This window comes from Falco biarmicus, chromosome 19, assembly GCF_023638135.1.
Source record: "Falco biarmicus isolate bFalBia1 chromosome 19, bFalBia1.pri, whole genome shotgun sequence".
Classification (NCBI taxonomy): domain Eukaryota; kingdom Metazoa; phylum Chordata; class Aves; order Falconiformes; family Falconidae; genus Falco; species Falco biarmicus.
In genome coordinates, this window is record NC_079306.1 from 684,171 (window position 1) to 698,787 (window position 14,617).

The 14,617-nt window shown below is 52.6% G+C and overlaps 1 protein-coding gene across 1 annotated transcript in view; it reads left to right on the forward strand.

Moving 5' to 3' along the window:
- The window catches only part of LOC130141295 (cyclic AMP-dependent transcription factor ATF-7-like), a 69,727-nt gene that overhangs the window by 49,280 nt on the left and 5,830 nt on the right, over positions 1–14,617 (forward strand). Inside the window, 10 exon segments of the mRNA XM_056322156.1 lie at positions 323–441; positions 3,101–3,235; positions 3,829–3,986; positions 6,543–6,642; positions 7,871–7,910; positions 7,913–7,983; positions 9,100–9,118; positions 9,121–9,248; positions 10,538–10,735; positions 11,994–12,102. Of these exon segments, the coding sequence (XP_056178131.1) occupies positions 323–441; positions 3,101–3,235; positions 3,829–3,986; positions 6,543–6,642; positions 7,871–7,910; positions 7,913–7,983; positions 9,100–9,118; positions 9,121–9,248; positions 10,538–10,735; positions 11,994–12,102 (1,077 nt within the window).

The window sequence follows — 14,617 nt, forward strand, 5'->3', positions numbered from 1 at the left end:
CAGCAGCAATTCAGCTGAGGACAGGCAAAACCCTGGGGCGGGAGGGACAGGACACGACCCACAGGCCGGAATTTCAGAGAAATCACTCCACGCTTCTCACTGCAGTCATTATTTCTTTGAAGAGCATTGCAAAATCAATTGATTTTCCCATTTCTGAATTGCCACTTGCTTTGCAAACACGATGCGTGCCTTAGCAGAAAAGCATCCAGGCTTCCACAAAACAGAGGCCATGTTTGCTAGGGGTTCCCAGAGAGGACTAAGGTGGTTAAAATGAATTTTCTAGCCTCTCTTTGACCAATGCTTGGTGTTACAACCCAAACAGATCAGACTCCGACCCCAACTCGGTTCTTGAAGAACTGCGAAGAAGTGGGACTCTTCAATGAGCTGGCCAGCTCCTTTGAGCACGAGTTCAAGAAAGCCACGGAGGATGACGAGAAAAAGGCAAGAGGCAAAGGCCACCGTTGCCGTAAAACTGAGCCGGGCGCATATTGTGGGGGCTGGAGTGGGGCCGGTGCTGTTCTGATGAAAGGCATATGTTGTAGGCTAACGAAGTGTGGTCTCAGATTTAATATGCTGCCTTGCTTGGGACTTTATTTTTTTAACTTGAGTGACTTTGGCTGGCTATCCTGCAATCCAAGGCCTGGTGAGAGCAGATTTTAATGGTTTATTATTCCTTTGGCTTTTCACTTCAAAAAAAAAAAAAAAGAAAAAAAAAAAAAAAGGCAGGACCTGAAATACCTCGCACCTTGGGAAGGAGATGCGGGAAAAGAGCAGGACTTTGTTAAGCGCTCAGGGTCTGAGCAAAAATTCACTCAGAGCCTCCCAGGGGATGGGGGTCCTTAAGGATGGTGCCTTTAAGGTGCAGTCAGGGGAGAGGGGATGAGCTCAGCCCCGTGCCTTTGGCATCTGAAGGGTGTCAGGGTTCATGCAAAGAGAGGGGCTCCAGGAGGAGAACAAAGAGCTCCCTCATATGCAAGCGGTATATCGATTCAGGCTGCCCCTGCCAACCTCAGGAGCACAGGGGTCTGAAGGACAACGGGATCTCGTCAGATAGCAGCTAATTAAGGACATTTCCCCCGCTTCCCCTTTCCAGGATCTGAGGAGCAGCAGATGCGTATTGGGCTCTTAGACTGGCACATACATTTACTAAATTGATATATGTATGTACATACACTCGCAGTCAGCGGCGCTGCTCGGAAATAAACTGCAGGAGCACAGCCGCGTAAATCTTCACTGAGATGGGGAACGGAGGAATTCAGAATTAAAACTGAAAACTGTCTTTCACCCGCTCTCCCAATAACAGGGCTCTTTAAAGCATAAATTGATCTCTCTCATTGGTATGCTGCAGGGCCTTGTCGGGCTGCGTGGCATTTTATGCTCTGAATTCCCTGCCTTTTGTTCTCCGCAGCCCAGACCCCGGTGCTGGGAGAAGGTGGTTGCTTTTCGTTTGTGGTTTCACATGTAAATGGTTGAGCAGCCCACAGTCTAGCCAGTCGTTTTATATGTAAGACCACCCATCTCCTGGGCTGCGCTACCTAATAGCCAGAGCGGAGATCCTTAGGCTGTTAGATGTTTTCCTTTTCTGCTTTCGGATGACTGCAGTCTAAATATTTCTGCCGGCAGCTGGGCAAATGGGGCGGCGTGAAGCTCAGGGTGGGTGCAGGCGTTAGGGAAAGCATCATCCCTCCTAGAAAATCTCTGCCCAGGCGAGGTCCCCGGGCCCAGATGGCTTGTCACTCCCGACCCTGGCCAGGGCTGCCTGCTGCATTTCTGAGATGCTTTCGACATTTGGCTGTATCAAGCCCAGTTGCTGCTGTTGTGTTTTGTCCTCCAGTTCCAAGGGTGGTCTCGACACCAGCATGTTAATTAAAAACATCGGCACAGCAGGAGCTTCCCTGGAGGCACTTTAAGTGGTTTGAAACTTTCCTGCATGTTAATCCCTTCTCCTTTGTGATTCCCAGTGCAACATCTCTGCTTAAAAGGGCAGGTAAATGGTTACTACTGCACGTAGGGCAAGCAAAGCTCCTGCGTAAATCAGTGCAGAGTGGTGCTGGAGCCGCACCCCACTCAAGAGCAGCAAGAACATCCGTGGACGCCTGGATTTACCCTCTTGCCACAATTTTCCCTCCCTGGAGAGGACTTAAAATGCAGCAAAGGAGGAGGTTTAGGTTAGACGCTAGGACGAACTGTCAGTGGTCGGGCAAGTGAAGGAAGGCACTGGGATTGATTGTGGAGAGGGGGAGAGCAGGATGGACAACAGCTGTCAGGACTGATTTAGGGAGCGTTTCTCCTGCCCTGGACGGAAGGAGGGACCGGGTGATTTGTGAGGTCTCTTGTAGCCCAGTTGAATGCAGCATCCTGCTCCGTCGCGTGCTCCTCCCATGCTCCTGCATGACATCTTCTCCCAGGTCTTGTCTTCCTCCAGGTCTGGGGAGGGGAGAGGTGGCCGCTCAGTTTAGTCGTTCCCCCACCTGGTTGTCACCTTGCCCTTTTCCCGTCCCCAGCAAGTCATTAACTGGTTAAAATGGGGCACATGGCACTGCTGGAACCCAGGGTGGTGGCAAGTTGCCAGGTTCAGGCATATGGTTGGGTTTTATTTTAATGGGGCGCTCATAGATATTTAATAACTTGCATGGCTCTTTGTTTGCTTTTGATAATCGGGTAATAAAATAATTCAGGCTGATTTATACAATGCTTTACAGCTCTTCTGTGAATGAAAGTGCCTTCTGTAACTCACAGGCATTTGGCTTTGTTACCTGTTCTCCTTAGCAGAGCCCTTTTATGAAAAAAAACACAAAAAAAACCCCCAAAAAACCTAACCCATGGAAAGAATTGTGTGTGTGTGTGTGACTGAGAAACCACAAAATGGTGCCATCTGGGGCAGAGACTGTCTTTCCTAGGCCTCCGTCTCTGTTTGGACAGGGCCGGCACAGCACAGCACCGATCTCCACCTCGGGCTCCCAGATGCTGCTTCAGTACAAATAAATAATAATAATTTGGCAAGAGCTCAGAGCTGTAGCTCTTCCTCTGGGAGCAGCCGAATGTTTCACAAACAATATGAGCTAATTGTCCTTTCAATCTGTGGCTGGTTTTCCTGTAGAGTGCCGGAGCCCTGGACATGTCTCTGCCCTCCACGCCGGACATCAAGATAAAGGAAGAGGAGCCAGTGGAGGTGGACTCGTCCCCGCCGGACAGCCCTGCGTCCAACCCGCAGTCGCCGCAGAACAAAGAGAAGGTGGGTCTCCCCGACCATGCCCTGCGGAGGTCTGGTGGAGGAGAACAAGCTTCTCCACTTGGGTGCCAAGGCCTGGTTTGGGCTTGTGAGGTTCCTGGTTTAGAAGGAAAGAGGAAAGCTTGTTCGCTGCAATACACGCTTGCTGCCCTTAAGTTTCCGCATGGATCTGGCTAATGCAGAAGGCCCTGCCTTTCACCCTGGGAGCGCTTTTCTGGCAGGGCAGAAGTGCCAGGCAAGTAACGTGTCTTCTCCAAAACCGTCTCCCTGTGTCCAGAGGGGGCTGGTGATTCAGAACGGGTTAGTCTGGCTGACACGTTCTCCATCAGGAGAACCTCCTGCTGCCTGGGGCTGGAGCAGTAGTTCAGGGAGGGGAATTATTGCCCAGAGGCTGCTGCGGGCGGCAGGAGTCTGAATTTCTGTGCCGCGCTCCCTGCGCCGACATCAGATCAGTGTGGCTTTGGGTACGTTGCTCCTCTCTGTGCCTCAGTTATTTCACTAAATCACTTGTAAGTCATCAGAAGGAAGAGACAGCCTGGTGATTATTAAGCTAATAAGTAACAGCATGTCTCCTTTTGTCTGTTGATCCTCTTCAGGAGATCACCTCCAAGCCTGTAATCATTTCTACGCCTACTCCAACCATTGTGCGCCCAGGCTCGCTGCCGCTACACTTGGGTTACGACCCGCTGCACCCCACGCTGCCTTCCCCAACCTCTGTCATTACCCAGGCTCCCCCTTCCAACAGACAGCTTGGGTAAGTACAGAAGAGGGACACGCACGCCGAGGTTTTTCTCCCATACCGTCAGGCTTCCTGGGCAGTAATTAGGTACCTAAATAAGTTCCCTGATTATCAGAACAACCGAGATGCCATGATTCCCGCTGCGGCTGCTTGGGCATAAGGGCCTCGTTGCAGCGCTGTCTGCAGAAGCAGAATGGGGTGTAAGTGCAGAAAGCAGGAACTAATTGTCGCAGTGTAACGAAACGAGGCAAAACTCACCGCGGGGAGAAATTAAACCCAATCCCCAAACACGCTGACATGACACTTGCTGTCTACGATGGGAGTGTGGCCTGACTGGGGACTCCCAAGTTGCTTTTGCAGCCTGACGCGGTGGAGAGAGCTCGGCTAAACTGGTGGTAGGAAATTGTCTGGTTCTTTAATGGCTTTGGGATTTTCTCAGACAGCTGTTGCCTCTGAAGTGTAACCTCTCCTGCAACCTGCTGGCCTCCTGCATGGTCAGCCTCTGCCTCGGGAGCTGTTTGTTTCAGCAGATCTAATGACCTGCTCCTTTTTGCCACTTTAACAATCTGGATCGGAGGCTCCAGAGCGCTGGCTGCCGCAGTTATGAGCCTGCCACACTGCTAGGTAGCTCCGGCCCCGCACATAAAAGGAAGGAGCCTGAAGGATGCAGGAAACACATTACAATGAGCCCTCAGGAGACGTATATTTAGCCCCACTTCTATTCTTTGGTGTCAGGATGCTTCTTTTTTGCTGTGGTCCTGGCCTCTTTCTAATTACCCTTGTTTTGAGGCTGGCTCCTTACATTAACAAGGCCATTTTTTTTGGCTGTCAGTTCATATTTTTGTGTGTGTTTTTTGCTTTGACCCTCTGGCACCATCAATCCAGACTTCCTGACGGAAAGTTTTAAATCCTGTCTTGAGGCGTTAAGGGGTTAAGCGATTGTCCTGGGGTTTTGAAAGGGCGTTATATTCCTTCTGTAACCCAGCGCAGCAGAGACTCACAGGGCTGTTTGGAAACCAAGTCCCCTTGCACTTGGAGGCATGAAAAAATCAGAACTGGAGTAAGCAAGCTAGACTTTAATATGATTTTATGTGCCCTTTGCAGCCCACAGGGGTAGATCCCTCCTAGGGCACTCTATGGAGAGGTGGGGCTGCAGCTGTAGCAAGGGTCCCTGCTTTAGGGCCACTGCGGACGTGGTGGGGTTGTCAGCGTGACAGAGATGGAGGGGAGGCTGTGACCTCCCTGTAACTCGGCTTGTTAGGCTGGAATTTTCAAAGCAGCCTGGAGGATTTGGGATGCCCAATAGAAATGAATGAGAGTCGAGCGTTCACGTTCCCAAGGCAGCCTTAAAAATTCCAGCCTGAGTTATTGGCACGATGAACTCCCCCCTCTGACCCACGTCCCCTGCTTCTCCCACCCTGCCGTTACTCCATGCCAGCAGAGCTTCCTCTGAGGATCCCAGGCAGCCCAGCCTCCTCTGTCCCTTTCCCTGGGCTGGCAGAGGAAGGCAGCAGCGACTTTTTTTTTTTTCTCTCCCTCCCCCAAAGCCAGGCTCCCAACAGCTCTGCTTCTGCTGTCCCCGGCTCGTCTCTGCCTCCATTCGGTTCCCTGCCGCGAAGGGAGGAGGAGCAGGGATCAGCCCTTGCTGCCAGGAATGGTTTCCTTCCTCTCCCGTTGGCTCGAGCAGATCGGCTCCGGCTTTTCCTCCGCTCTCCTAGAAAGGCAGAGTCCGGAGGGTCGGAGCCAGAGCACGGAGAGGTTGTGACCTCCAAAATGAAGGCAAGGGGCAGGGGGGTGGTGGTGTGCCAGCTTGTCCCCACATGCAGAAACGCTGCCTTTCGCTTCAAAGTGACCTGCGATGGAAAAAAATTGTTGGTATTTTCAATCTGTCATAATGAGGCTCCGGCACGATCGCTGCCTCCCCGAGCCTGCGGTGCCAGGGCCGTTCCCATCCCCCAGAGCCATTGTCTGGGAGGACACAGCCCAGCCCTGCATCGACTCCGTATTTAGGAGGTTTTCTCTGAGTCAGAAGCGTTTGTTAACGGAAAGCTAAACCCTTGTAAACCCTCTCACGGGAGCTTGGCTGGTGCGGCTCACAGGCTGAGAAGTGACTGGAGCAGCTGCCCAGATCCCCAATCTGCCCAGCACCAGGCTCAGCCAGGACAGCACTTTTAATCTCCCCGAGGAGGAGCTGCAGCAACCCCTGGATGTGCTTTTTCTGCCCGTTCAGGTGGGCCTTGGCATCTGTGGTGGGTGTATGCCCAGGTGTCAGCCAGGGCACATCCTGGCGCTGGCCACCAGTGTCGCAGCCAGCCCCGAGCAAGGAGCAGCAGCCTGGGTCACCTCGGCGTGACACTGGCACGTGCAGGGGGTGTGCGGGGGCTGAGGGACCCTCACACAAGCTCTGCTAGGCTTGGCACCCTCCCGTTCAGAACGGGCCGTTCAGAAATGGGAAAGTGAGCCCGAGTTCTAGCCAGAATTAATTCGTGCTTCTGCCCTTGAGCTCACGGGGCTGCCGGGACAGTGTAAACTTGTAATAGTCCATGAGAACTTGAATTGTTGTTTCTCCAGGTCTCCCACAGGTTCCCTTCCACTTGTCGTGCAGCTTGCAAACGGACAGACCATGCCCGTCCTTCCAGGCCCTCCCGTACAGATGCCTTCTGTTATATCGGTGAGAGAAACTTCCAAACATGGCTCTGCACGGCAGAGGAGGGGACAGCGCTTTCCCCTTGCCAAATTTACGCAGACACTTCCATTTTGTAAAAATTAAAATATATCTCCCCCTCTGTGCAAGATAAGACTGGAAGAGGAGGAGGAGGAGGGGGGCCAGCTCTGGCAAGGTAGTAATAACATGCGATCACACTGGAGGGCAATAAGTCTGGAAAAAACCAAAGCCTTGCCTGGACAGATGGCTCATGCCGCTGATCCAGGGCTGGGAACTGTAGGATCCCTGATTAGCTGCTTCCATTTGAACAGTGTGCCTCAATTGAAACCATTCGAGCTTGCAGAGAACATGTTGGTCTTTGCAGGCCAGGAAAGCCACCCTAACCTCGCCAGCGCGCTAAAGAGCTCTTTGAATATCAGCCTTGCGGGTTTGCTTTTTGCATACAGAGAATTTTCCATGGTGCAGAACTCGGGGAGCAGATTTGCCTGGTGGGTGGCTTGTAGGTCTTCCGAGTGCTTCAGCTCCCGACCAGGCAGCCTGTGTGAATCCTGTCTGTCCTGCTGGGCATGTCTTTTGGGGTTTTGAGTGAGTAATGGCCAAAACCTTCTGCCTCAGGTAACGGTGAGTGTTGACGTCAGAGCAGGCAGATGTGCAGGCAGCTTGGCATAGCTTGTGGGCATGGAAACATATCTGCACCTTCCTGATCCTTGGAAACACGACCTGCCTTTGTGGTGCTTATAGAAGTGGCTTATAAAAGTGAAGGCAAATTCGGCTGTTTCCCCTCTTTGGTGAGGGAGAAGACCCTCCGTGCTTAGGAGGGGATGCTGTGACTCACCCTTGGTGTTGTGGCAGCTTTGCAATAGCGCTGCCAGAGCAATAGAGCAAACCAGGGGGGATCTCGTACCCTCCCTCTCCATCCACTCTCCTGCACTGGTGGGGAAAAGCCCGCTGGGAGGGGCAGGGAAGGAAGGGAGGCTTCAGAGCTGCCCTCCTCCCTGTCCGCAGTGATGGGCTGGTATGGCTGGCTGATTCCGAACAGCCACCATGGCCACCAAAGGAGTGGCTGCTGGCCTTCAGTGACAGCAGGCGTAATGGATGGCAGTAGTTAAACGCTGAACGTTTGTCAAGATTTATAAATGTGCTTGGCCGGGGAATTATTACAGAGCCGCTTCGCGGAGCATGCTTGCAAAGCACCTCAGCTTCCCAAACCCATGTGTTGCTTCGTCCCCAATAGCTGGCTCGGCCAATGTCCATGGTGCCGAACATTCCTGGTATTCTGGGCCGCCCATCAACAGCAGCGGGTCCATTTCACCATCAGGACTTCCAGTGCACTCTGAAGCCAAAATGGTAAGTGTCCAGAGCGTGCTGGGGAGGGTGTTGTGTCCACAGCGTTGTCCCCTAAGTCACTAGCTCCTCAGGAGAGACTCCATATGGAGGCTTTTCCCCTGCAGCCTTCGTGAAGAGCCACTGCTTCTCCAAAATCCTGTGCAGCCATCGGAACACCTCCCCGCACCAAGAGCAGGTGTTACAAATGCCACCAGGAATATTAGACTAATCAGCGCTGTGGCTCTGGCAGGCAGAGCAGGGGTACTATTGTCAAGACAAACCTCAGCCCCATCCTAAACACGGCTGTTTTGTAAAGCTGGTGCTTCTAGTTCCAAGATGACAGATGGGTTGGAGGTGGGTTTGAGGAAGGCAGAGCCAAGAGAAGAGTTGTTGCATTGTAATCCAAGGATCCTGGTAATGGTTTTCATGTAGGCCTTTTCTAACTAAAAGTTTACAAAAGAATATTCCTCTCTTGGCTCTTCATGGCTCAAACTAGGTGCGCACAGAGCCGGGGAAGCAAACTGCGAATGAAGAGCAGTGAAACCCTCCAGGTTTTGTGTCCAAGACAGGGTGGAGGTGTTTGCAAACCCACCTCTTGCAGCAGTGCTGCTCGCCGTTGCCCTTGCGTTGTCACTGCTCCCGTTACACCCTGCTTTGGTGTCTGCAGGATTCCTGGGCAGACCAGAGGGGTGAGAGATCTTAAATTCTGGGGTATGAAAGAGCCATCCTGCATCTGGCTGCCCAGAGAAGGGACGTGCAAGACATGGTCTTGGATCACGCGTAGGTCCTTCTCTGCCGCGGGAGGACCCTCTGCGGGTGCTCGAGGACGGTTGGGCTCCGCAGCCTGTTCAGTCCATGGTCCCTCCGCAGAGCCTGCCAGTTGAGGGGTGGGTTGGTGCCAGCTGCAGTAGCAATTTTGGGATGCGGGACACCTGTCTGCTTGGGCCGAAGTAGGAAGCTGCTGTCTGTCTTTGGGGTAGGCCAGATGGTGATGGCTTTCAGTTGCATTTGACTCAGCCACAGTCTCTGAAGAGCCTGTTCCCCAGCGGCGTGGCTTCTTGGATGATAAGAGGAGCTGGTGAAAGCCTGAAGAGTGTGGAGGACAGGTCTACTGATCCAATTTTTCTCCTTTAACAGAGGCTGAAGGCCAGCTTGACAGCATCTCTTCCTCACTGAATGGCAGCAATCTGGTGGTGGGATCAGCCAGCACGATGGTGACTGCACGTCCGGAGCAGAGTCAGATACTGGTCCAGCACCCTGACGCCCCTTCCCCAGCTCAGCCGCAGGTCTGCTGCTGCTCAGCCCGCGAGGCTGGGCTGGAGGTGCTGGGGGGGTCTGGGCTTTGGGGAAAAAGGAGGAAAACCTCGCAGCTACCGGTTTGCAGAACAGGTTTAAACACCTTGTTTTTTCAGTGCCCGCTTCAGCACTAATGCTCTCAAACGCCACCAGGCAGAGAACTTCAGCAACATGTTAATTTGCTTGACAAGGTCTGGAGTTTCGAAAGAGTATTTCGCTCTCTTCTCCCTGCTCAATTACTGGGGTTAAACGCTCCCCTCTTAGGCAATCAACTCCACTGGCTCCTGCCAGCTAACCAAATGCCAGCCTTCCATCAGGATCGCCACCTGCTCCGTCAGTTAGATAGGCTTCCAAAAGTTTAATATCCATATGCTGCCTGACAGTGAGTACCGAAGTGTAACTGCACTCCCCGATTGTGGCAGTGTAATTACAGAGCCCTCGCAGAAGCGCCGGCGAGCCTGTGTCTGCACAACTGTTTGCCCTCGCAGACTTTTCCTTTGTTCTCCCAAAATAAAACTGGGAAATGTACGGCGTTACTAAATCTTTTTGTACCAGTTGCCTCTGAGAGCTTTTTTGGCTGAAGGTACTCAGGAAAAATTTCACCCAAATTAATTTTTAAAGCCAATTGCCCACTCAAAAAACTGGAATTGCTTGTGCTCCGGGGGTGAGTTACCGAACCCCAAATGGAGACGGCGCTTTGGCCACGTGTGGTGACGTGCGTCAGAGCGGGATCGAGCACTCCCAGCCCTGCAGCTGGAGGTTACCCCTCTGTCAGCAGGTACGTGGTCGCTGGCCATGTGGGAATCTCCTGTCATTGCAGGGTGAAGTGTTTTTTAAAGTCTCTTAAGTGACATTAACGGATGGCTGTTTCCTCTGCGTGGCCTGTGTCATTCACCACGTTTTGCCTCAGCACGGAGGAGAGGAGGCGTCTCTGCCAGTGCCACCAGTAGGATTTGGGGTTTCACTGGTTCCCCTGACACTCACATGTTCACTGGGTTCAGGATCTCGGGGAGTTGGTGGGGTTTCCCACCTGAAGTTTGCCGGGCGCTGCAGGTTCAGCTGAGGAAGGGCTGCAGAGTCACCTGTGAGAGGGGCTTTGCCCCCAGCTCGCCCATCGCAGCCGCACGGTCCCTGGCTGCTCTGCAAAGCAAATCCCCATTTGCCCCCGCCGCGGGAAGCTGCTCTCTCCTCGGCCAGACCTTGGTTACACCAGTGTGCGCCTGCCTGCTTGCACCAGAGCTTCTGTTCAGTCTCTCTCTCCCACGTGCCCCATCTCCAGGTTTCCCCTGCCCAGCCCACCCCCAGCACTGGCGGGCGACGGAGACGTACGGTTGACGAGGACCCGGACGAGCGCCGGCAGCGGTTCCTGGAGCGGAACCGGGCTGCTGCGTCCCGCTGCCGTCAGAAACGCAGCTCTGGGTGGTCTTCCTTGGAGAAGAAGGCCGAGGAGCTCACCACCCAGAACATCCAGCTGAGCGTGAGTATGTAACTGTGGAGGCTGAGCACAGCCTTAGGACCGTCGGGTGGGAACGTCTTCCCTGTGCTGCGGAGACAGCATGCGCTTGGATGCTGCTCTCTGGAGCGGGATCGCTGCCTCTCTGCTGGATTTCACTCCTTGCTTGCCATCCTGGTGCCCTGCCTCGAGCAGGCCATGGGGGCTGAGCGCTTTGGCGCTCTTGGTCTCCCTCCCTGTCCCCCTCCAAAGGGCTCTGCCTCTGCCCGTGGGGACAGTAGCTGGAGCGGCCTCAGGAGCAGAGAGCCGAGGCCCCAGAGCAGCTGTGTTTGTGGAGAGGGAGAACTCTGCTGGTGCGGGGTAGGCACCAGCAGTCCCAGTTCCCTTCCAGGCACAGTGGACCTGGCACTGGGGTGAGCAGCTCTGCAGCTGTGGCCTGCAGCCACGCTCATTTTTTGGTTTTCTGGAGAACTGGGTTTCCCAGCTCTCTGGCAGCACCCCCAGCCTGCCTAGCAGAAGTGCAGCGCATCTGAAAATACAGACTTCATTTCCATTGCCATTAGCCCCCCTTGTTAATGCTCCCAGCACTGGCCGAGGACCGAAGGGTCTGCAAAGACCCTGTTCTGGGCTTTTTCTGTTGCTGGTGGCCAGTGACTCATGCGGTGGGATTTTTTCAATAGCACTGATCATGGTATTTTTATTCTCTTCCCAAGATAATTATAGAAACTGTTTCCTCAGGCGATTTTGAAATACAATTGACTGGGTTTCAGCTGTTTCTCCAAACGTTTCAGCAGAGGAGTAGTATGCTGCACAAAGTTTTCAGGGGAGTTAGACCTGGGAAGAAGCTCACAGAGGTACCGAGAGCTTGGAGGAGCGATGCTGTTCCCCACAGCCTGGCGTGGCTGAGCTGGTTGTACACTCAGCTTCTTGCTCTGTTTTAGTTTTCCATCAGAGCCAGCAGCATGCCGGAGTGTCTGCCTCCAGCAGTTGGCATTAGCGGGAGGGCTCAGGCAAATCTATGTCCAGGATTAGATGATTAACACAGCGAGGGGCTTTCCAGCCCGCGGTGGGGGCTGCTGGAGGGAAACGCTGCAGTCCATGGCTTGCACACTGAATTCCTTGAACCCAGAAACTTTGTTTGGTGTTCTGGGGCCAGAGGCATCTCAGATTAGACAACAAATCTGAAGTTTACAGGGCACATAAATTAACGTCCTGTCGTTGCTGGAGGCTGCTGTCAAGAGCGTGAGTGATGCATACGCACGTGTTTGTTTTTCAATCTCAGAATGAAGTCACGCTACTGAGGAATGAAGTTGCTCAACTTAAACAGCTCCTGCTGGCTCACAAGGACTGCCCCGTCACTGCACTACAGAAGAAAACACAGGGCTATCTCGGTGAGTGATGACTTTTGCTGGTCCTTACTACCCTTTAAGTAGGTCTAAGCAGATGCAGCCTGCCTTACGACGTAAGGGAAGGGAGTCTTTGTCTTAGTGTCTGCTCCATCAGCTTCCAGCTGCTGCAGCTGGCAGGACAGGGCAGACCTTGGTCCTGTGTCTTCTGCTGGTAGGGCTTCCACAGCCTCCACACGGAGGAGGATCCATGCAGGTGGACCCGCACATCCACACTGCAAATCGGCACTTGAACCTGGTGTGTAAGATCCAGGTGGCCAGGGCAGCCGCAGCATGAAAGCGCCGAGGGAAGGAGGTGGCGCGTCTCCCTCCACGCCTGGGTAGAGTGGAATATTTGACAGATCCATACGTCTGCTTCTCCCGGGAGCGCGGGCTCCCAGGCAGCGAGCCAAGCACTTGATATTCGCTTTGAAGTTAAAAACTATTGCTGATCTGAAGCGAAGCCAGAGTCAGGAAAGGCCAGACTCTATAAATGACATCATGGGGCTCTATATCTCATTCTCTGCAATTCACATCAAATTGGCTCGGGTTTGGAAGTAAGAAGGCTTCTTTTTATCTTCCTTTCTTTCTTCCTTTTTTTTTTTTTTTTTTTTTTTTAATGCTGCCTATTTCATTATAATCAACCCAGGAGCTAAACATTATGCCTGGGTTCTTATGTCATCTCTGCAATAACAATTCCACGCTGCGGTGTTCGTACAAAGACTTTGGGAGGATGCTGGAGTCCCCTAGCGTCGCCTAGATTAACAGGATGAGAGGCAGGGATGGATGGAGATAAGTAATGACAGGGGAGAAAAAACAAAAGCCCAGGAAGCAGGCACTGTCCTTCCTGATTGCCTCCCGATCCCCACCTCCTGGGTCTCCGAAACGCTCCTCTCCTGTGCGGTGAGGCACGAATACATGCTGCACGGGGCCCAGCACAGCCAGTTTATTTTCACTCATTACAGTGACTCAGAGCTTGAGTAATGTGGTCGTGAAAATCCTCGCTGTCCCCCAGCCCTTGCAGACAGGTGTTCACTCTGTGTATAATGCAGAGAGGCAACATGATTTTTCCTGTTAACTTCCAAAGTTTACAGTTCCTATTATTATTCCTCACAGTCTGTCTACTCCAATAATAGGAATTCATCACACATCTGAATAATAAAAATTAAATTCACACCTCCCTCCCCGTGCCCCCCCCCTTCCTGGCTGCCTTTTTTATTATTGAGATTTGTGACTAAGCAGGTCCTTAAACAAAAATGCCAGATTCCCTCGATGGAATTACAGCTGCCTCATGTACAGTTGGGTTGTTTTATTTGTAATACCTTGTAAATCTTCTTTTTGGGATGCCAAACTATTATATGGCTCTGCTCGACCTTCTCTCTCACCGCCAAGTCAGATTTCAAATCTGCTGTGCTAGCCGCGTCTTTCAGCACGCCGGCGAAGGCCAAGCCAAGGTTTCGCAAGGGAAGGTAAAACCCGTTTGGGAAGGGGGTACAATATTCTGGCACCTGGTCGAAAACTGAGCCCTAAAGTACATTTGCTGGTGCCTGGTAAGGTTGTAAACCTCTTTTCTGATTTTTTAATTTCCCCCCGCCCCCCCACCCCCGGTGTCATGGGGTTTACCGTCTTGATGTGGAAGAAGTACCCCAGCTCATGCCATTATTTTGCTCTTTTAAAGGAAGGTGACCGCATCTTACCCGTAATTCATCTAGCCAAGTGCACAGGAGGGAATTTCCTCCTGACATCTGTAGATAATGAGTGTATACCCCTAAAGAGAGAGGTCTGATTGCTCTCGCCTTGGCATTTGATAGGTCACAAATTATCCTGTGTGTTAGAAGCTCTGCCTGGGCGCAGCAGGCTGTTTGTGGGAGAGAATCCAAAGTTTTGGAAAGCAATCTGCGTCGCTCAGAAACGAGCAGGGAAGAAGCTCTCTGCCTTTGTTTGCCTCCCATCCCTTCGATCGTACTGCTTCAAGTTACCGAAAGAAAGCGAGTGAGCAAACAGTTTGTAATGGGCTGTAATTGATTTTAATGTTCTGGAGAACAATAAAGAGCAAACCAGGTAATTTATATAAAAAATGGCCAAAAAAACCACCCCAGCAAACCCAAACCACCAGCCCTGCCTTTGCAGAGGGGTGTCTGCTGCCTGCTCACCCACCAGATGGTGAGGACTCTGAAGGAACTGTGCAGTCCTCTGGGCTAAATGGCCTTGAACCAAGTACCACGCCAGGAAACAACATGTAGGAAAGTTCATTTCTTATAATGAGGAAACAGATTTATTACGATAAAGGTTACGCTGGGTTTGCCATCCCTGGTGTGACGCCCTGCGCTTCGTGCCTCCCTGGCAGCAGTGCGGCAGGACTCGGTGGTGTCTCCGCAGGACGGGGCCAGCCGGACCCGGTGGGTCGTTATGTCCCAACTCTAATCAGTTTTATTTCCAGTCCTCACTTGCTTTTGCCAAACAGCTGCTTGGGGCGGGGGGGGGGGGCGCAGCATGGTGGCGGGGAGCTGGGATTCCTGTA